General features: G+C 34.2%; 1 protein-coding gene across 8 annotated transcripts in view; it reads left to right on the forward strand.

Annotated features, from left to right (window-relative positions):
- Positions 1-22,694, forward strand: part of SMARCAD1 (SNF2 related chromatin remodeling ATPase with DExD box 1) — a 78,752-nt gene that overhangs the window by 12,386 nt on the left and 43,672 nt on the right. For 5 of the 8 annotated variants that reach the window (XM_077882888.1, XM_077882890.1, XM_077882886.1 and 2 more), the window contains exons 3-6: positions 3,901-4,078; positions 12,089-12,260; positions 14,994-15,060; positions 20,239-20,342. In XM_077882888.1, coding sequence (XP_077739014.1) covers positions 3,901-4,078; positions 12,089-12,260; positions 14,994-15,060; positions 20,239-20,342 — 521 coding nt within the window. Of the gene's footprint in view, positions 1-3,900; positions 4,079-12,088; positions 12,261-13,879; positions 13,941-14,993; positions 15,061-20,238; positions 20,343-22,694 lie in introns of those variants that run through there. The other 3 variants (XM_077882887.1, XM_077882892.1, XM_077882894.1) reach the window with 3 other exon arrangements.

Consider the following 22,694-nt stretch of genomic DNA (forward strand, 5'->3'; position numbering starts at 1 on the left):
CTAATATATGGGGTGCCTGGGTGGCTCAGCAGGTGAGCGTCTGCCTTCAGCTCAGAGCGTGATCCAGTGATCCTGGGTCCGGAATCAAGTCCCACCCTCATCGGGCTCCCTGTGAGGAGCCTGCTTCTCCCTCTGCCTCTCTCTCTGCCTCTCTCTCTCTCTCTCATGAATAAATAAATAAAATCTTTAAAAAAAATAAAAATAATACTAAGATATTACTTGCCTTTTTACTATGTTGTTGGCATAAAAGCAATGGTAGGTAAAACTACTGGTGCCTTAGCATGAATCAGTGCCAAGACTTCAAACTGTTGTAGTAGTTATTGTATTCCTAAGATTTTTTAAATGTCATTTTCACTTAAGAATGTTTTTTGATAAAGCAGTAAAAAAAAAAAATCTTTATTTTGGTAAATCTCAACTAAGCAGTAGGTTGCTTTTTAATACTTTATGAAACAAAATGTGAACCAGCCTTTGCTGCATACTGAAGTTTGTACGTACAGTGGTCATCTCAAGGGAAAGCACTTGAACAATTGCTTTCAGTTCTGATTTGAACTTGCCAGTTTTTTCACTAAACGCCATTTTTACTTAAAAGAATGACAACCTGTAGTTAAGCAGAGACTTAGGTATTTAGCAGACATTTTCTCAAAAATGGACAATGAAAAAAATTAAAAAATGGACAATGATACTAAGGAAATAACTGGCAGCATATATTGCTAGAGAGAAAATTCCAGTTTTCAAAGGAAAGTTTGGATTTTGAACAGGGAGTTTGACAGTCTCTAGATATTTCAGGATCAGTGGTGATATTAATAAATCTAACCTTTTGATAAAATATTATGAGATATGTCAACATTTGGAAGATCTCCATCAGTCAGCGAGTGAGCCAGTATTTTCCAAATGACCACTGCACACAGTGTTACAAAATAATGCATGGTTTAAAAGGTCCATTAAAATGCAAGGTAGACCAGTGGGTTTTTAATGTAGTAAAATGCAAAAATTTATTCATATGGTTTCAGATTCCACATTGCAACCAACTTTTATAAAAAGTACCACCTGTCAAATTTGGGTTTTGCATCAAAGAATAATATCCATGGTATTGTAAAAAGGAACTATGAAAATGCTATTCCTTTCCTAACTGTAAAGGCATAATCTTCATAAACTGAAACAGAACCAGTATATTACAAGAGATGAATTGCAGAAGCAGATAGAATCTGTCTTCTGTTAAACCAGAGATTTTTTGCAAATATAAAACAGTGCCACTCTTCTCATTAAATTGGGAGGAGGGGAATGGTATGAGAAGATACAGTTTTCATAAAAATATTTGTTATTATGTAAACAATTTAATGAAGTTTCTCAGTTTCTGCTTTCTAATATGGTAATATAAATATAACCAACATAAGCAAAAGCTCTTTAGGGTCCTCTATTTTTAAGAGTGCAAAAGGGTTCTGTGTTTGAGAAATGCTGTTGTATTGTAATCTTCCCTTATCTTCCATATTATCAAACTACTTCCTTGGTAGTCATTTACCAGTTGGGCTATGGGGATGCCACTTAGTTCAGAGCTGTATACATTTTTAAGGTAGATTTTTAGGTAGATAGATAGGTGTGTATAATGTATATTTTATACAATGTACATCATATATAATACATTTTGTACATGAAGTGTATATATAATATGTATATTATGATGGTATATATTACGTTACCAATAAAAGCTTTGAGTAATTGAGTACATGATGGAGAGTAGGTCAAACTTCTTTATTTTTTTTCCTGTCTCATTAACTAATCATGTTAAACATTAGTTTTAAAAATTGATGGCTTCATTGTATATTTTGTATTATAATCTATAAAATAAGAGGAAAAAAATTAGAGAAAATCAAAGATGAATATTTAATCAAGTTCAAGAAACTCAAGTTTTCCTAATACTTATTAACAGATTTTTTTTAGGACCCCACCCCCCAGGCATTTAGGTATTTAAGTAGCTAATTTTCAAAAGATTATCATTTGCTTTGAATAAAGAGACTTTGAAGAAAAGCAGACAATCCAAATCACTTTGTCTTAGCTCTTTGAAAATATAAGAAAGGACACTGCCTAACATGTGTAGCTGATATGCATTAGCTTTAGGTCAGATATTTGATATAGTGAACATCTAGTTTTTAATTTTATGTATGATTTGTGATGCGTTAGGAACACTGTAAAAGCAAAATACTTTATATGAGTTGGGCTGCAATCTTATTCACATAACTAACAGAATATGTGTCTTCATGTTTACGGCAGTAAATGTAGCTGTGATTTGTTCCAAATCACATTTGTTTGTGTTCCTCATCCAGGTTCTTCGCTCAACATTTATAAAATTATTCTTTGGGGGGAAAAAGTGATCTGCTTTTCAGTAGTGTTGATAGAACTTCATTATAGGAAGTAAAGAAATGTCATTTTAGTGCCCTCCAGGTAAATAGTAGTTATATAGGCCTTGGTTAATGTTATTTACAAATATGGCTCATGAGCTTCAGTATAATGATTGCTATCATTTTGTGACATATTGAGGATGGCCTAATAGTTTTTAGAGTGTAACAATTTGGCCATTTACGCATGGATTTCAGATTTGTTACTTTTCTTATATGACTTTGGACAAGTGGCTTTATCTAAACTCATTTTGTCTATAAAATGGTGATACAATGTGTACCCTCAGGATTATTGTAAGCGTTAAAAATGTGCATCACTTGATTTGATACTGACTTCGAAAATAGTTAACCGCAGTGATTGTTTTTTACATCGACACTTTTGAACTAAAGATTCATTTGGTCACTGCTTTTTAAAACACATTCACTAGACCAAGGCATTGACTATTTAATATGAATTCCTTAAGTCTGACCTTTTCCTTTTCAAATATGTAAGGAAGAATGGTGGTTTTGCTGGGAGAAGGGAGAATAATTTTGGAATTCAGCTATTGAAGAGAAGACTGGTAAAATATTTTAAAATATTTAAAATTATTCACCTGTTACTATTCACCTTTTTTGAATGAGCCAACTTTTTTTAGCTTGTGAGGACTACCATAACAAAATACCATACTGGGTGGCTTAAACAGCACTCATTTATTTTGTTACATATGTGGAGGCTGGAAACCCAGGATCAAGCGTTTTTCTTCTGAGGACTTTTTCCATGGCTTGCAGGTGGCCGCCTTTTCACTGTGTCCTCACATGGCCTTCCCTTCGTGTATGAGTCTTTTGTGTCTCTGTCTTCTTATAAGACATCATCCTGGATTAGGCCCCCACCCAGACAGCCTCATTTTAACTTAATCTCCTCTTTGAAGACCCTGTTTCTAAATATGTTATACTGGTGGTTGGAACTTAAACATAAGAATTTTGGAGGTCCCGTAATTCATCCCATAACACCAACATTTACGTAAGAGGTAATGTATGGTGAATACTGGCTATGTGCCAATGACTGAACTAAATGCCTAATATGTATCTTCTGATATTCTGGTCACATTAGCCCTGTGATTATTAGCATTTCTATTTTACAGGTGAGGACACTGAGATTTGGAGTGATTACATAACTTGACTAAGAGAAAGGATTGAAATACAGTCTTGGGCTGTAGTGCCTGTGTTCATTTAGGTGAGAACTGAGTACTAGGAAATAAAAATACTGAGGGAAGATGACACTCAAGCACAAACCTCTCTTTTGCATTTTGCATTAGTGTCCTACAAGTAAATTAACCTGTGAAATGGAAAATCATTTAACATCAACCCTGGTTTGACTGTTAACATTTTCTTTAAAACTGATAGGAATTTTTGGTTTTACAATGGAAGCAGTGAACAAATTAGAGATTTTTAGCACATAATTATTATTATCAAAAATAAATTTATTTTCAAATTGCTCAAAATGCCTTTCTCCTTTTTTCTTTTGCAGAAGATTCTAGTGTTCCAGAAACTACAGAAAATGAAAGAAAAGCTAGTATATCATATTTCAAGAATCAAAGAGGAATACAGTATATTGATTTGTCTTCTGATAGTGAAGATATCGTTTCCCCAAATTGCTCCAGTACAGTTCAAGAGAAAAAATTCAACAAAGACACAGTGATTATAGTGTAAGCAGTTTAATAGATTCATTCATTATATTTGCCTATATAAGAGGGTTTTCAAGCCAAAGTTATTTAATTTGAAAATATCGTTTGATGACTTCTTTCTTTTTTTCTTTCTTTTTTGCCTTTCCCTATTGCATCTTCGTTATTTTTCCCTAACTCAGAACTTTAGAGAGGTATTTTGTGGATGTATGTGTGTGCATGCTTTTCCAGATAACAATGATTTTCAATAAAAAGTTTAGTGAGAGCCAATAATTTAACTTTTTTAAGTCTCCATAGTTAGGGAAATTATTTTAATATGTACCTTTGATCATCTGTAATTGCTTTATGATCCGTTCTGGAGTCCCAGAGTCAAACCGTTTTAACATTTTTGGGGCACATTTTGTGGAGTAGCATGGAGCTTGTATTATGGTCAGGTAGAAAGACAATAAACAAATAAACAATGTAGTATAACAAATAATAAATACTATGGCCAAAAGGGAAGGAAAATCATTAATGAAGTTCAGGGGTAGGGGTATGGTTTCTAAAGAGCACAGTTGGAAAAAAAAGCTTTTTTGAGAAAATGATGCTTGAGTAGGGACCTAAAGTAAGAAAGTGTGAACCATATGGATATGAGGACTGGGGGCAGGAGCAGAGTATTCTGGTCATAGGAAATAACTTGTTCAATGACTCTGAAGTGGTATTATGCCTGATGTTTTGTTTTCTTAATTTTTAATTTTATTATAATTTATTATAATTTTATTATAATTTTTTTAATGCCTGATGTTTCTAAGGAAAGTCAGGGGCAAATGATACAGGGAGAAAGACTTATAAGGTCACAAGTAAGCAGCAGGGTAGAAAAAGGGATTTAATTATGTTAAGCCCATAGGCCATTTGCCTATTACTATGAATGAGATAGGAAGCTAATGGAGTGTATTGAGCAGAAGAGTAAATTATCTCACTCACATGTTTAAAAGATCTTTGAGACTATAGGTGAGCATGGATGCTGTTGTAATAACCCAGGCAAGAAATGATAGACACATAGGCAAGACTACTACTTGTGGAGATGATTAGAAGGGGTTAGATTCTGTAAATACTTTGAAGTTAGAAGAACAGAGAGGTTTTATTGTTAAATTTTGGGTGGGAGAAAAAGCCGTCAAGGATGACCCTAAGATTGGCCTGAGCAACTGATAAGGAAAACTATTTTGGGTGTGGTAGGGGAGCTCTTTTTGAAGGAAAGATTGACAGTTCAATCTTGAACATGCTATGATTGAGAAGACTCGGTAGATACCTAGGTGGGAGATGTCAAGTAGGCTAGGCAATTGGATTTGTGACATTTGAGTTCTGCGGGGGAGGTCTGGGTAACATCTAAATTTAGGAATTGTTAGACTATAGATTTGATATTTAAAGGCATATGATAAGATAAAATCACCAAGAGATACTGGTATAGCTGGAAAAGAGAAGGTTTTCCTGGTTTAAGGACTCAGGCTAGGGGAACTTGGGATTTTAGGAATAGGGAGATGAGAAAGAATCTGTAGAGATTCTAAGAAGGAATAGTCACTGAGGTAAGAAGTCTGTAGAGGTTGTAAGAAGGAATAGTTGTGAGGTAAGAGAAAAGTCAAAAGGGTTGTATGATCAGAAGCTAAGGGAAGAAAATGTTGCTAGAAGGAGCCAACAGAACGAGACTGTCCACTAATGATAAGATGAGAATTTCCTCTTAAATGAACTTTTTATATATACCCTTTAATGAACATGCCTTTCTCCTGAAATTCACTGTAAAATAAAAAATAGTAAGGATCTTGCATGAAAAAATAAAAAGGGTCTTGCATGATTAAATGTGTTAGATTCACATTTACCTGCTAAGAAAAATGTCATTCTCTTATATTACAAAAGAAGCATTTCAGATTCAGAAATACCAGTTAACATTGGCACAGTACAGTTATCTAATGTACGGTGCATATTTAAATTTTACCAGTTAATTCTGATAACATCCTTTATAATAGTGCTACTCAAAAGTACTGGTTTGTATATAACAAATGTGCCCTAAAATGTGAATCCGTGTACCAGTTCCTTTACTAGGTAAGTATTATAAGGAAAAATCAGCTGGACTTAAGTGATATGCTTAGTAATGTAGTTGTTTTACCTTCTTTTTTTTTTTTTTTTTTTTTTTAAAGATTTTATTTATTTATTCATGATAGTCACAGAGAGAGAGAGAGAGAGAGGCAGAGCGAGAAGCAGGCTCCATGCACCGGGAGCCCGATGTGGGATTCGATCCCGGGTCTCCAGGATCGTGCCCTGGGCCAAAGGCAGGCGCCAAACCGCTGCGCCACCCAGGGATCCCTGTTTTACCTTCTTGTATAAATTTCTTATCTTGTCATTGATGGGTAACAGTGTGAGTTTAAGAACTAGCAGTCAGTCCTTGGACCATATTTTAAATAAGCTTTATAGTATTTCTTTTTTCCAGTATCATGTTGGATTTCTTTTTTAACCCAGTATCATGTGTGTCTTTATTTTATTTTTTAAGATTTTATTTATTTATTCATGAGAGTGAAAGAGAGACACACACAGGCAGAGACAGACAGAGGGAGAAGCAGGCTCCATGCAGGGAGCCCGAAGCAAGACTTGATCCTGGGACTTCGGGATCACGCCCTGAGCCAAAGACAGATGCTCAAATGCTGAGCCACCCAGGCGTCCCAGTATCATGTGTCTTTAGTCTAATTTAATCCGAAACCTGTTTCTCAGCCTTGTTTTTTGTTTTTCGTGTCATTGGCCTTTGAAGGTTAAGAGGCCATATTTTTTTTTTTTTAAGGTTGTTTCTCAATTTGTACTTACCTGATTTTCTTCCTGATTAAATTTAGGTTATGTGGTAGGAAAGCTACATAAATGATTTTGTGTCCTCCGTGTATCATGTCATAAGGCACACTGATAGCAATTTATCTATCTCTTTATTGGTGAAGTGCACTTGGATCACTCAGAAACCTGCCAGATTCCTCCTGTAAAGTTACCACTTTCTACTTTTTAGTGATTAATCTATGGGCAGATACTTTGAGACCAGATAATGATCTTATTCCTTAGCAGACTTTCACTCAGTAGTTTTAATATCCATTGATGATTCTTTACTGAATCAGTTGTTTAAATAATGGTTGCAAATTGGTGCTATTTTAACTTAGCATTTCAGATTTTATACTTTATTTGGTATTCTAATATAAAGAAGGGTTTTATATTTTCTTCCTATTCATTCATTTATATAGTATTTATGTAGTATAAATATCAAAATGCAGTCATAGATATTTTTTTTGTTCAGTGGGTTGTAATTCATTTACCATCATTCATTTTGGTGCTCAAATTACTAAGTTTTGTCAGGTGAGGGAACTTTTAGGCAGGCTCTGGTTTTGAGAGGTTCCTATCATTTTTAATTTTTTTTTTTAAGATTTTATTTATGTGTGAGAGAGAGAGAGAGTGAGAGAGAGCATGAGCAGCGGAGAGAGGGAGCCCAACCTGGGGCTGGTTCCCAGGACCCCCAGGATCATGACCTGAGCCGAAGGCAGATACTTAGGCACCCCAAGAGGTTCCTATGATTTTGTGAGCCTTTTCCCTTCAGGCAAAAGATGGTCCAAAATTATACTATCCCTATCCTAGGCCTGAATTTAGAATTAGCCATTTCCCTAAAAAGCACTAGTTCCTTTTAATAGAGAATGGTATTTGGAAATCTGGGGACTGGGAGTGTTCTTTCTTTGCCATTGTGCGAGGCAAGGGGTTATGTTTTTGCCCTTTCCAGCTATACAGATTAGGAAATATGTGAGGAATGTGTGAGTGTTGTGTTTTAATGTTTTTAATTCATGAATTTTTAATGATAACCTTTAATTCTAATCTGTTACTATTAGACCTTTCCTTGCCCCACCTTCTAGATTTCCTTTTCTGACATTGAGAATTCTGGCTTCTTGCAGTATCAGTTTATTTCTTAACTTGTTCAGTCATCCAATATACATAAAATAGTTTAAGAATTGCTGTAATCATACCACTTGACCAGTAAACCTACTAAATAGTGTTCAGAATTTGTTTTTAAGTTTTATTTGATCTTTAGATTGAAAGTATATGGTCAAAGTACTTGGATTATTTAATATTTTCTCTGTTACTCATTTAAAGTATAGTTCAGTTCATTAATTTCTGTTTGTATTCCTTTTAAGGTTTTTGCCTTATCCCTCTTTTAAATTTTACTTTTGAATATTTAAAATATTAAGTAGGTTCCAGAGATCAAAACTACATGGAATGTGCTCAGAAAAGTATTATTTCCTCTCCCTTTTTCTTGCGACACCCACTGTCATCCCACCTTGGAACTAACCAGTTTAGTTTCTTGTCATACTTTTCTTTCATGTGTCTTTTTTTTTCTTTGTTTCTTTTTCTTTTTGAGAGAGAGAGAGTGCACACTTATGTGGGGTGGAGGAAGGGAAGAGGGAGAGATAAAGAATCTTAAGCAGGCTCCATGCTCAGCAGGCTTCCCGCTCAGTGCAGAGCCCGACTTGGGGCTCATCTCACGACCCTGAGGTCATGACCTGAGCTGAAATCGAGAGTCTGAATTGGACGCTTAACCAAGAGCTGCCCAGGCATCCCCTTTTTTCTTGTTTTTTTACACAAAAGACAGCACATTACATAAATGCATACATGTATACATATTCATTTGTTCTTTGTTTTATTCACTTAGATGTATATTCTAAAAATCATATCAGTTTATAGAAATCTGTATTCTTTTTTCATACTCCATAGTACTGTACTGTGTGAATGTTCCAGTTGTTATAATTAATACCCGTGTATGGGCCATTTTGGATATCAGCATTTCTTAACCTTGGTTTTGACAGTTGGGGCCAAATAATTCTTTGAGGAGCTTCTTTCCTGTGTATTGGCAGAATGTTTTGCAGAAGCTCTGATCTCTATTCACTAGATGCTACTCACTAGATGCTACTAGCACCTCCCTACTCAAAACAATCAAAAATGTCCCTGGGCATTGCCAAGTGTTCTCTTGAGGCAAAATCACCCTGCTTTTGATAAGCACTGGTGTTGATAAGAGAAACTGGCAGTTGATGAAATCACTCAAGAATTAATAGACGAGAAGGAGCTGAAGATAGAATCCTAGGTAATACAGCAATTCACAAATGTCAACAAAGGAAGAAAAGCCTTCTTTAGAGATTAAGGTCAGGTAGAGAGGTAAAGGAAAGTCAGAAGAACTAATGTTGCAAAACCCATGGGGCGAGGATGGGTGTGGGGCCACATTTTCAGAGATTTGTCAACAGTGTATAGGACTACAGAGGAGTAGATAACCAATAAAAGGTTTTTATTACATTTGACATCTTGCCCTGGTAAAGAACAATTTCACCTAAATGGTGGGGCAAAAGGTAATAAAACTTGAGAGGAGAACTCTATAGGAAATGAGCAAGTAGAAAATCAGTTTTATAAAATTTGTGAAGGAAAGGAGAATTTGCTTATTTCACTGCTATGTCACAGTTCCTAGATCTCCTGGCTCATTGAATTAGTTAATGAAGTCTTGAGCTCGTTGTAGACTCGGGAGGAAGAGCTTAGGGAGAGAGAGGAGTTGGGGTAGAGAAGATGGTAGGTAGTTGAAACAGGGTCCTTTAGGAAGTAGAAAGGGCCAAAATAAAATCCCTTAGCACTGAAAAGGGACTTTACCTTCACCAGAAGAGAAGTACTTTATCTGAGTCCAGATAAAAGAAAATAGAGTAGTCAACTCTTGTTGTTTTTAGATTTTTTCATTTTTAAATCTTCAGGCATACAAGAAAATAAAATAATAAGACAATGAACATTCATGTACCTACCACCTAGACTTAAAATTTTTGTTTCATGTTTCATCTACTATTTTTATCGTCCCAGAATATTTTAAATTATGGACATTCCCAACATTTCTACCTGTAGTACTTGGTGATGCATCTTCTTCCTCCCAAAAACCCAATACCAATCAATGAACAATTTTCTAATATCATCTAATTCCCATTTTATATTCATGTGGTTTTTTTTTAAAATAAAGCTTTTATTTGAGAGAGAGAAAGAATGGGCACAAGTGAGGGGAGGAGTAGGGGGACAAGCAGACTCCACACTGAGTGAGGAGTCAGTGGGGAGCCTGATCTGGGGCTCAGTCCCATGAGCCTGAGATCACGATCTGAGTTGAAACCAAGAGTCAGACAAAAATTTAACAGACTTGAGCCACCCACATGCCCCTATATTCATATGTTTTATAGCTGCTTTTTCAAACCAGGTTCCAAACAAGGAGCATCCACTGTATTCACATGTTATAACTCCTGGCTTTCTTTTGATCTTAAACAGTCCTCTCCCCTCCTCTTTTTAAAGGATTTTAACTTACTGAGGAAGTAGAGTCTTTTCTTAGTGTAAATAGTTTTTTCTGATTGTTTCCTCATGATGATATTGAATTTATTCCTCTCTCATTTGTATTTCCTGAGAACTGGATGTTAAATCCAAGGCATGATAAGATTGGTAGTCCACATACTTACCACAGCAAGAGGCACATGAGTTTGTCCCACCAAATGATTGTGAATCTGATCAGTAAGTTAAGGTGATGGCTAACAGAGTAAGAACCTTTGAAAGTGGTTATCTAGGCAGAAATTGTGAGAAGATTTCAACCTGAATGCTTTCATTTTCTCAGTGAACTTGGTGGCAAAATCAGGGAATGTGATCATAGTGCGGCAGAATGAGAATTCAGAGTTGAGTACATAAAGAATGAGAGGTCTGGGTGTAATGGAAAGGGAGATGCTTGTAATTACCTTCAAATATTGAAGGATACGAGGGCACCTGGATGGCTCAGTAGTTGGGTGTCCGGCTCAAGTCATGATCCTGGGGTCCTGGGACCGAGTCCCACATCGGTCTCCCCGTGGGGAGACTGCTTCTCCCTCTGCCTGTGTCTCTGCCTCTCTTTCTGTGTCTCTCATGAATAAATAAATAAAATCTTAAAAATATATATATATTGAAGGACAGGTGTAGTGACAAAGGAAGCGATTTATTTTGCCTCATTAGAGCATTTTCTCAGAGCAGGGTTCTAGATGTCTAATAAAATTTGTATTCCTGGTCTTTGGGGATCTGTCTGCTTTTAAATGTTTTGGGGAATTCTCAGGCAAAACTAGTGCCCTGACCAGTACAACTGAACTAACATGAATAGATATAGTGAAGATATTAAAATACAGACTCTTGTTTCCCAAAATAGAATTAGCTATTCTGTTCTTTAGCATAGCTATTCTTTAGCAAAGTCTGCATTCTCTGACACTAGGAATGTATGTATTAAGTTCCCACTTTCTCTGATCTTTATAACTTGTATCCATTTGTTATACTTCTACTTTCTGACCTCCAGAATGGCTACCATGGTAGAAAATTTCAAGATGAGATTTTTGTTTGGGAGATAGATGATTAAAATATGGCCCCAAATGTCTTTTATATAGGATTAACAAATATATTGAGATGGAATGAGATCAAAGTTAGTTGCATAGTAAAACCTCACATGGAGTAAATGCTCTTGTCTGCTGAAGCAATGTTTTCTTCATGGCAGAGATTCTGGTACTGAATGGAACCATTCTGATTGTAGCATAGATTTGGATCACCTAGGTAGGCCATGAAAATTCTATCTTTGTATTAGTATAATTAGTATAGGCTTTATTATTTCTCAAGAGCATCCTGACATTGCTTGTCTGGTACACAGAGTATAGGTGAAAAAAGAATAGGAAGAGAATGTGGGCATGCAATACAGGTGTGTATCTTAAAATTAATGCCAGATATTTATTATTCTTTTCCATCCCAGCCTGGATAATAGATATTTTCAACTCTGGGAATGTAGATTTATATATATAACCATGCTGATGCTGAAATGAAAAAAAGTTGTTTTAATCTTTGACAGGGATAGATTGCATTCATATTGAAAAGCACTGCTGTATTACATATGTATATATGTAATATATACATATATATGATTCTAATGAAATAATATATTAAAATACTGGTTTTTTCCTCTAAAAATATTTTTAGTTCTGAGCCATCTGAAGATGAAGAGTCCCAGGGCCTTCCTACCATGTCAGGTAGAAATAATGATGATATTTCGGAATTGGAAGACCTTTCGGAATTGGAAGACCTTAAAGATGCTAAACTTCAGACCTTGAAGGAACTTTTCCCACAAAGAAGTGATAATGATTTACTTAAGGTTATACCCTTTTATAGTAATTGGTTATTGTAGCTATAATGATGTTTAAAATTTCTCTTGTATCTAGTACTGTATTTAGTGGATAGTCATTTTTCTAATGATATCTTAAGTTTTGAGATAATTAACTTTATTTTACATAATAATAAAAGTCAGTGCCAGAGATTTACTTGTTGGAAGTCTTAAGGTTTAAATAGGTAATGTTATTCACGTATAAATAATATAATGTATAATATATCCCTGAATAGTTCACATAGCTTATGTGGTTTTTTTTTTTTGGAGGGGGGGGGATGGTGCTTGTATGTGTGTGTGCTTAAATAGTTGTAAAAGACTCCTCCTTCCTCATCTCCCATTAGAAAGTCTCAGAAATGTCAGGAAGCTCCCCCCCCTCTCCGTCTTCATAATGACAGAGAGTTGCCAGGGACACTAAATGCCCTGCAGTACCAGGATTGTCCTGCATAACAAAAGAGTTATCCTGTCAGTAGCACTCTTGTGGAGAAACATTGATTGTATATAGAAACAAAATAAGTGGCTGTATTTGAACTGTAATAGTTATCCTTCCTTATAAGAGCACATAAAAATTGACCATTCAATTAAATTTCAGGTAGAGAATAAATCTCTGAAGATTATTAGTAAATAGGTTATTTCTAACTCTGTCACTTATTAGTTGAATGACCCTAGGGGGATCATTTAATTGCAGGTTTACATGTTTTTCACCTTTGTATCTGTCATGATCACCACCATCTCCAATATGAACCTTAGGAGATACCGTATCTGTATGGGGTAGGCAGGTAACTTTGAAGTGATGGACACTGGCGTATCATATAGTATATGCTCTTACTGAAATGGGTAGCTACTCCATAGTGCCAACAGAATATGACCATGTGACATCAATGATAGCCCCTTTTTATCAGGTTTCAGATTTTCCAAATAAAGTGAAAAAGCTGTTATTTACTGTTGATCAATTTAGTAACTTTCTTAGGATATAAGTTAAGTGCCATGAAGATCACCTACTTAAAGTGTGTAATTTAGTGGTTTTTAGTATATTTACAAACTTGTGTAATTATCATCATAATCTAATTTAAGGACTTTTAATCTTTCCAAAAAAGAAACTTCATTAACAGTCCTTCCACAGTTCCCTCCTCTAGCTCTAGGCAACCACTAATCTCTGTCTTTATAGATGCTGTCTATTCACATTTTATATAAATGGGATTATATATAATCCCATTTATATATTAAGATGTTATTTTTGTGACTGGCTTCTTTCATTTAGCAAAAGGGTGTCAGGTTCATCCATATTGTATCAGTACTTCGTTAACTTTTTATAGTAACTAATTTAAAGAAATAATACTATTCAGGCCAAAAACATGTCTGAACTGAGCTGGTCTTGGGCCTACTAGTTTAAACTCTGTAGAATAAATTATTATTATTTTCTGTTATTTTTAGCATGACAATCCCCCTCCCCAATCATTTTGATACCTTCTTACTGTTAGCTTTGGTGGTATCTTGACTCTGCACCTTGCTAGCAGTATTATTTTCCTCCCAGTGTGATTTTTTTTTTCTAGAATAAGAAGACAGTGAATGTAGCGAAGAGTACTTGCAGGGGCTGCTAACAGTGTTGGAAATAGCTTCCAACAGAATAAACATGATGGAGTATTCAGTATTCAAAGGAGTAAATTTCAGGTGAAAAATAGTTTAGCCTGATTGCTAATTGTTCATGTAGTTGAAGGGTATTTTTCATCTGTAAGAATATTTATCTCTAATTTTATAATTGCAGTGGGAAAATAGGATTGATGCACAGAATTTGTATGCATGTTTCATTAATTAGTATATGAAATTTAGGGAATTTAGTGTATCACTCCAAAGCAGAGCACTCTTGAATTGCTCTGCATTCAACTGATCTCTATCTGAAATGATTTAAAGGTGACATTTATAAAGTACTCTGTAAAGGCTCTTAAACCCATGTAAAAGAGTTCAAGAAGTTGAAAAATATAAATTTAGTCCTAGACAAGTTAAGAATATGCTTTGGCTATTTTGAAAATGAAGAGGGGCTTACAGGATATTAAAGGATCCAAGATTAGGAAAACTGGTAGAAGAGAGTACTCTTACTTGATTTGAGACTGTTTAATTTAATATAAAAATAGCTTATTAAAAAATGTAAGGTCTTTTTAAAAACAACTAGCTCATTGGAAATTAGGGAAACTATAGCAAGAGAAAAATATGAGATATTTAGTTTCTTCTCAAATACAGAATGTTATTACTACAAAAATTATATATTGATATTAGTTATATAAATATATGAATATGTTCTTGAATAAATTCAGGCAATTCAGAAAAAGAGGAAATATCAAAAAGAACCTTTCATCCCACTCATTCTTAAGAAGTATTAGATTAAAAGAAATAATTGCAGAATTGCGGTTTATTTTTTTCATAAATAAAAAAGGAGTAATACAAATGTCTACCAGTGTCCCTTCTTTCTCTCCCTCTGCCTCCTCCTTCTCTGTCTCTCACTGCTTAGACATTTAAGTAGGGAGTTTTTAAGGCGTCAGTGCAGAACCTTGCATTTAAAAAATTAAAATAACAAAACCTTGAATACACTGTATATATTTCACTACACAGGGATGATGAGTAAGTCCAATAACATTTTAAGATGCGCTCACATTGTACAGACTAATGTGAAATAATTCTTTTTTTTAATGTGAAATAAATTAAAACAGTCTTTTCTTACTCTGTTAGTTGATTGAATCAACGAGCACTATGGATGGAGCAATTGCTGCCGCCTTGCTGATGTTTGGTGATGCAGGTATGCCTGACTTAGTTTCTAGCCATGTAAATTTATTAGTTTTATAATAATAAATATCTTTACATTTTTAATAATTGCTCTACAGTATACCAAGCACCTTCATGAATTCTTACAGGAACCTTGTGAGTTATTAATAGCTTCAGTTTTTTTAAATGAAGAAACTGAAGCTTATGAAGGTTAAGTGACTTACCTGAGGTCATACAGCTATATGGGAACCATATTTTCTAGGGTGATCTTTTTTTTTTCCCCTAGGGAGGGGGCAGGTTTTCATTGGTAATTTTGCTTGTTTTCTACAGATCAAATATCCTAACAGTGAAGTTTTGGAAGGTATATTTTCTTTCTTTCTTAAGTATCCTTTCTAATTGCATTGTGGTTTTATTTACAGGTCTACAAATCTGAGTCAGTAGGAACATAATGTCTTGTGGAAAGTCCTAGCTGGTAATCAGCATTCCTTCATTTAGTAAATATTTATGCTATGTTCCAGGCTTGGGATACAAAAATAAATGCATTTGAAGGAGCTTGCAATATAAAGCATCTCCAATTTTTTTTTTTCTTAGCAAATACTGTCTTGGTTTCTTTTTTGCTTCCTAACTTGTGTATTCCAAACAAGTAAAAATAATCTGTAATCCCACTACCAAAAAAACATTTAAGGAATGAAAGCAAACCCACACTCGTTAACCACTCTTAAATTTGCTTTGTATCATTTTCAACTTTCCCTATGCTGTACCTACCATTACAACACATGCACACACATTAAATTAGGAAATGCAGTAACAACACTGGTTTGCATTTAAAAAAAAATCATTTGATGATTTATCATGGTTTACTCTTCAGAACAATCAGATTTATCCAATTTTTAAATATGGCCCCATAACATTCCTCTATACCTACCCATATCATTGGTTTGTTAACTACTTCTCTGTTAATTAGCATTTATGTTTCCATTATTTTATTATAATACTAAAGTAAATAGCCCTATAAGAAAATCTTTATGTTACTCTTTCTGTAGGCTAAATTTCAAACTGGGATGCTGAATCAAAGGATATACACATTTAAAAGTTTAATATGTACTTCTATGTTACCTTTTTAAGGGTTGTTAAAATTCATTTTTTCATCAGCATTGTTGATGAAAATCAATGCCCATTTCCCTAAGTGGATTTTTTTTAGCTTTAAAAATTTTTTTTGAACTTTAAAATATATATGCAAAAATAGAAGATAACATAGTGTGTTCCCGTGGGCCTATCATCCCTCTTCAACAAATGTCTACCTCACTTTTACTTCCAACCAGTAGATTTTATTGGAGTGCATTCCAAAGATGAAATTGTTTCATCCATATGAAATATTTTAAATCTTTCATTTTCTTCAATTTGAGCAAGGGAATAGTATTGTGTTGTGTGGGTGCTACCTACACAGAATGTTAAGATTCTTCCTTTTCTTCCACTTACTAGCTGTGTGACCTTGGGCAGCGTTGCCTAACTCTTCCATATCTCTGTTTCCTTAGCAGCAAAATAGCATAATAATAGTACCAAACTCGTAGGTTGTTGTGAAGAAGTGATAAAGTTATGTGTGGCACATAATAAGTAACTGCGTTAACATAGTAAATGTTAGTATCATTTGTTCTTAATGGCCATCTGATGATAGAAAATGGTATAGGAGGAAGTTGACTGTATCTCTCTCATTACCGTACGTAGCCCTAGCACTTATTGTAAAACTTCCTGAAAAATATTGGACTCAACGAACATTTGTTGAGTTGCAGAATGGTTTGGGAAATTTTACATATACTTTCTTGTTAGAATATTTTAGTATTCTATAATCTTTCCAAATTTTTAGAAAAAGCTTTATTCCATAGTAGTGTCTAATCTTTTTTCTCATGAGCAACTCGTTTCATTCACCTTAGTCATTAATTTAACAAGTATTTTTTGAGCATCTACCATAGGTGCCAGATGCTATTTTAGGAATTGAGGATATGGAAGGAAACAAAATGGACAAAACATTTGCCTTCATGGAGTTTACAATCCTCATTAAATTTGAATTTCATTTGAGTTTTTTTCTTCTCATTCTTGCACAGTACATTGATATTATTTCTTATTGAAAATAAAATATTTTTGGGGTGCCTGGATGGCTCAGTTGGTTAAGTGTCTGACTCTTGATCTCAGCTCAGGTTTTGATCGCAGAGTGGTAAGTTCAAGTGCCTAATTTGGCTCTAGGCTGGGCATGGAGCCTACTTAATAATAATAGTAATAATAATAATAAAATAAAATAAATAATTTTAAGTAGAAAGTTATAAGGAAAGAATAAATTAGGGTTCTTTTTCGCTTTTTAAGTAAACCTCCATGCTTTATCTTAGAATGGATTGAACCATCGTATCAGTCCTCTTCATCTTTAGTATATTACACTTCTGTGGTGATGTACAGAATGACAGCTTTGCCTCACCAACATAAGATAGCCTTCAATATACAGTAAGACAGGAAACTATTTTGGATATTTTGGGACAGTTTTCCCAAAAATGGCCTTTTTAAATACCTATTAAGAGATTGTGGGCAGTTCTACACATCGTGATGTTGGATATTGGTTTTAGCACAGATTATAATCTTTTATAGATAATATTTCACATACTAAACAATAGGGTTACCTATTCATTGCTTTCTGAAGGTTTTTATTTATGAATACTAGGTTATATAAACAATAGTAAATGCCTCCAAGGTTTTTACACTGTTTTTAAAGGTAATAATATGAATTTATTGATATTGTTAGGAATCTAGTTATTTCTTCCACATCTCTACGTTTGTATAAAAATAAGCAAAACATTTTTATGTGATTGTGATCTTTTTATATTTGCTGTTTTGTATCCTTTTCATTTATTAGACATCTTTCCAAGTTTATTTTTAAAAGTCTACTTGATTTATAAGTGTGATTTATGTATATGTTCTAATTTGTTTAATATCTTGGGCATTTAGATAGTTTGCCAGAATTCTTGTATGTATAGTTCTATAGAATAAATTCCTAGAGAAATAATTGTTGGACTAAAAGACATCTAAAATTCTGAGATATATTATTTAGATTGCCTTCCAGAAAGGGCATAACAATGCAAAAAGTGCCTTTTTGCCTGTGGTCTGCTAGGACTGTCTGTTTTTTTAAGGGATGAAAAATAATGGTATTTTATTTCTCCATTTAACCTATTTTTAATTATTAATGAAGTTGAGCATCTTTTCATTTTTTTACTGTTGAACTGCCTATATGTTCTTTGTTTTCTTTTTTACAGTTTCACATTTTATTTTTTATTGTTAAATACTGAACTTAGATGAAATTTATTTTCATCTGGGGTAGAAGGTACAATTTTAACTTTTTTCTGAAATTGATGGGTGCTCCCAATAAAAGATGGAAATTATGAAACACAATTTGGAAGTGATCTTTAGTGTAAGATATGAACTTTTCTTTAGGTACATGCAAGAAAAAAATATTTGTTGAAGCATAGCTAACACAATGTTGCATTAATTTCAAGTGTATAACAGTGATTCAACAACTATACCTTGCTGTACTCACCATAAGTGAGCACATCTCACAGAGTAGGGAATATTATCAGTGGTTTGTAATAGCATTGTATGGTGACAGATGATAGCTACACTTGAGGTGAGCACAGCATATAGATAGAGATATATGCAAAATTTTAAATTATAAATAGAGTAGATTTAAATGTAGGCAGTGTTGTGTGTTATGTGACATTTTTGTACTAAAATTTTAAATTTGCATTTTCTTCCACATTTATTTGCAAAAGTGTTTTGCCTCTAGCCATTTTAAATACATGTAAATATTTGGTGTCATAATATTTTCAAAAAGGAAAGATACATAAACATAATTAAGATTGAAGAATCTTTTATTGACAAAGCAAAGTTCTTGTTCTTTTAGGGAAGAAACATGTCTAGGTGACATGGCATAAATCATCTAGTTTGAAGCTTTTTTTCAGACTTAGAATATTACTAACAGTGCTTACCCTACCCCAACAAATATATAAGTGATGATCTCTTTTTAAAAAGTGGATAATGGGAATTAGTTGGTATCTGCAGAATGCACATTAACTTTTTGAAAAAATTGGAAGACAAAAATCTAACCATCACACTTACATGATATTATACTTTAAAACATTAATAACATTTACTTTGTTAAAACTATATTACAAAATTTTCAGGCTTAGAACTTAAAAGCTGTCATGTTTACATTTAGTTGGAATATTGTACTTCTACCAGTTTTTTTTATAACCGCAGTTAGGGTACTGATTTAATACTGCAGTTTTGTAAGCTTTAGCAGATGGTTTCATATTAGCAGAGCAGTATGTCGAATTTGCTCTCTAAAAGTAGCTAAGAAATAGAGAAATGTATTCAAAGTATAAATATGTAATATAGCTTGCTTTTTTTGTTTTTTAAGATTTTAGTTTTAAGTAATTTCTACACCCATTGTGGGTCTTGAGCTCACAACCCCAATATCAAAAGTCATATGCTCTACCTACTGAGCCAGCCAGGCACCCCTGTAATATAGCTTCTTGAGATCATGTAGTTTGAGTTTTTCTTTCAGTTATGACAGAATATGTAAATTTTCTATCACTGTTACAGCCTCTATGTTACAGTCTCTTGGCTTTAGGTTAAGAGCATTAATCGCTTGAGCTGTCTGTATTTCACTTCCTCCCCATTTGTTAAATGAGAGAGACTATTACCTACTTTGTAAGTTTATTGTTGAAGATAAATGAAACAACAGTTAATAAAAGCCCTTTGCAAAGCCTGGTACATAGTAAACAATTATTGGTATCAGTGATGGTATTCAAATAAGCTGCACTGATAGGGTTCAGTTTTTTTTCACTGCTGAATACTCAGTCACTGGAGAGAACCCTTTCCTTTCAATATTGCTCTGTAGAATTACTCCTCAGTTTAGTGTTGTAATTATCGTTAAATAAAGTGATGGTTTATAAATAACATCATTTCTACTTTTGAAAGACTGATAAGAGTCTCTATTTTTCCTTTAAACTCAGTTGACATTGAGTATACATGATATATAGAAGAAATAACATTGGGCCTGATGTCAAGAGAACTATCTGTACATGGATACGTTATAATAACATTTTTGCCTTTATTTTATATTAACACTTATAAAAACTGTGCAGACTTTGATTGTTCTTCTCTGTTTTAGAAGGTGGTGGACCCAGGAAAAGAAAATTATCTTCTTCTTCAGAGCCATATGAGGAAGATGAATTTAATGATGATCAGTCTATAAAAAAGAAAAGACTGGATCATGTAAGTTACATTTGAATTGTAGTATCAAACTTAGCTGTTAGGCACAGAGTATCTTGAATCTGTGGATATTAGACCTAAATGAATCAGTCCTTCTCTTTCATAGCCAAATCAGAGTTTGCATTTCTTCAATGACTTTTTGCTTTCATTTTAATTTATTTTGTATTAATTATTTATCTCTAAGTTATAAAAGTAACTATTAGGAATATTCTAGTGGCATGATAAAGTAACTTTGGGAAAATATACTTTTAATACATAGTTTAACACTCACGAAAGACAGCTATTATCACCATCAGCACCATTTCCTCCTCCTCAGAGACCACTATTTATAATTCTTCTAGGTGATGTCTTTGATATTCATGTCTTATCTAAAAATAATTATGGCTATGCATTTATTGAGTTACTCTATAGTTTTCCATTAACTTTCACTTTATGAATAGAACTACAGAGAGGCCTCCCAGTGAAACCAGAGATAGTCCTCCCTGCCTGCATTCAAGACAACACAATTTCTTCTTGGTAATCAAAATCAGTTACCCCAACTTGTGTAGTAACTTTTTTTTTTTTTAACCTGTAATTTAATGGAATAAGAAGCCCAAAGTAGCCAGATGGCAGTCTCTACCCTAATTTACTGAGACAATTGTTATGTCCCTACATGGAAGCATTCTTTTCTTGAGAACTAATACTGATGGAAAGTTGAAATTCTATGAATGGGTTTTTTTTTTTAGGTATGAGGAACAGCTGTAGTATAAGAGACTAGGCCCACATTTTAGTTTACAGATATATGTATAATGACTCTGGGGAAAGTAGCATCATATTGATTGCTGATTCAAAGCATTTACTTTTTTCATACATTAGTTTTGTGTGTTCTCTGTAAGTTCATGTGCTGAATTTTCACTAAGTGGTACCACTGTTATCTAAGCCCACTGCTTCTAAGTTTTGAGGCACATGATGAAATCACTGAACTTGGGCATAAATTCATTGATGCACTTCTCTTAGCTCCCTGGTCAGGAACATTATGGTGTCACAGTGTACTATGTGAATTAGGTCTTCTGCATATCTGTATATGATATATTAGTCTCCTAGGGCTGCCATGACAAAGTAGCACAAACTGGGTGTCTTAAACAACAGAAATGTATTGTCTTACAGTTCTGAAGCTAGTGTATCAGAAGGGTTGGTTTTTTCTGAAGAAGGTTTTCCATTATTTTTTGTTTCTGGTGGTTTGCTGGCAACTTTAGTGTTCCTTGGCTATTTAGATCCTTTAGATTTAGAATATTTAGATTATTTAGATCCTTGCCTTCATCGTCATATTGCATGTTGCTTGTGTGCATATCTGTCTCTAAATTTTCCTTTTTATAAAGACATCAGTCATGAGATTAGGGCTCACCTTAATTTTAATTTGATTATCTCAGTCACATTCTGAGGTACTGGGTGATACTCATAACATGAATATTGAAGGTACACAATTCAACCCATAACTGGTATTTCCAGAAGCAAGTAGATAGGAAAGACAGCTTAGGATAGGTTTCTCTTACTATCCCTTCAATGAGGAAAAGGGTCCAATGTAATCAGCCTGCCACCAGACAGTTGACTGACTCCCCCAAGGAATGGTGGTATTATGGAAACTCATTGTTGGCCTTTGCTCTTGGCAGGTCAGGTATTTGTTGGTAGCAATGGTCAGATAAATCTTGGTGTGGGACTGTTTTGTTGATCTGTTGATCTGTCTGCACAGCCTCAATTCCTGTTGCCATGGCCATTTGTATGTAGACCCATTGAACAGGCCAAGTGCCTGTGGTGGTATTGGTATTCACAGAATAGATCATCTTGTCCATCTGATTACTAAAAATGTCCTATGTAGTAGATGCCCTTTGCTGAACATTCTCAAGAAAAATTCTTGCCTTTGCATTCTGTTCTCAGAAAAACTCCTGATAAATTCAACAGTGCATCTCTTTCCCAGACTTCTGGTCACCAGTCTTTTACTCTCCACTTTGGCTTCTGCCCATAATATATCATAGCTGTGTACACCTGGCCATCTCTTTTTATACAAAATGGACAGTAAGATGTACTGCCCAGAGTTGTGCACAGGACTACTCTTTTAAATGAGGTTAAATCATAGCAGTTTACTTCATTTTGGGCTTCTTTTAATGGTATGTAAGCCCTTTGAAAACTAAGGTCAAGAGTTTCCCTCACTTTATTTGATTATAAAGAATTCCTAAAAGAGCCATGGATACTAGTTGAAGGAGGGGCACAGTATAGCAGAAGTAGGTACCATGGGAGTCTGGGACAGTTGCACATGCAACTTACTTGTTCCTCCTGAACCTCCTCAAGTTCAGTTTTAAATCTTCCATTTCCACTTGG

The sequence above is a fragment of the Canis aureus genome, chromosome 33, assembly GCF_053574225.1.
Source record: "Canis aureus isolate CA01 chromosome 33, VMU_Caureus_v.1.0, whole genome shotgun sequence".
Taxonomy (NCBI): domain Eukaryota; kingdom Metazoa; phylum Chordata; class Mammalia; order Carnivora; family Canidae; genus Canis; species Canis aureus.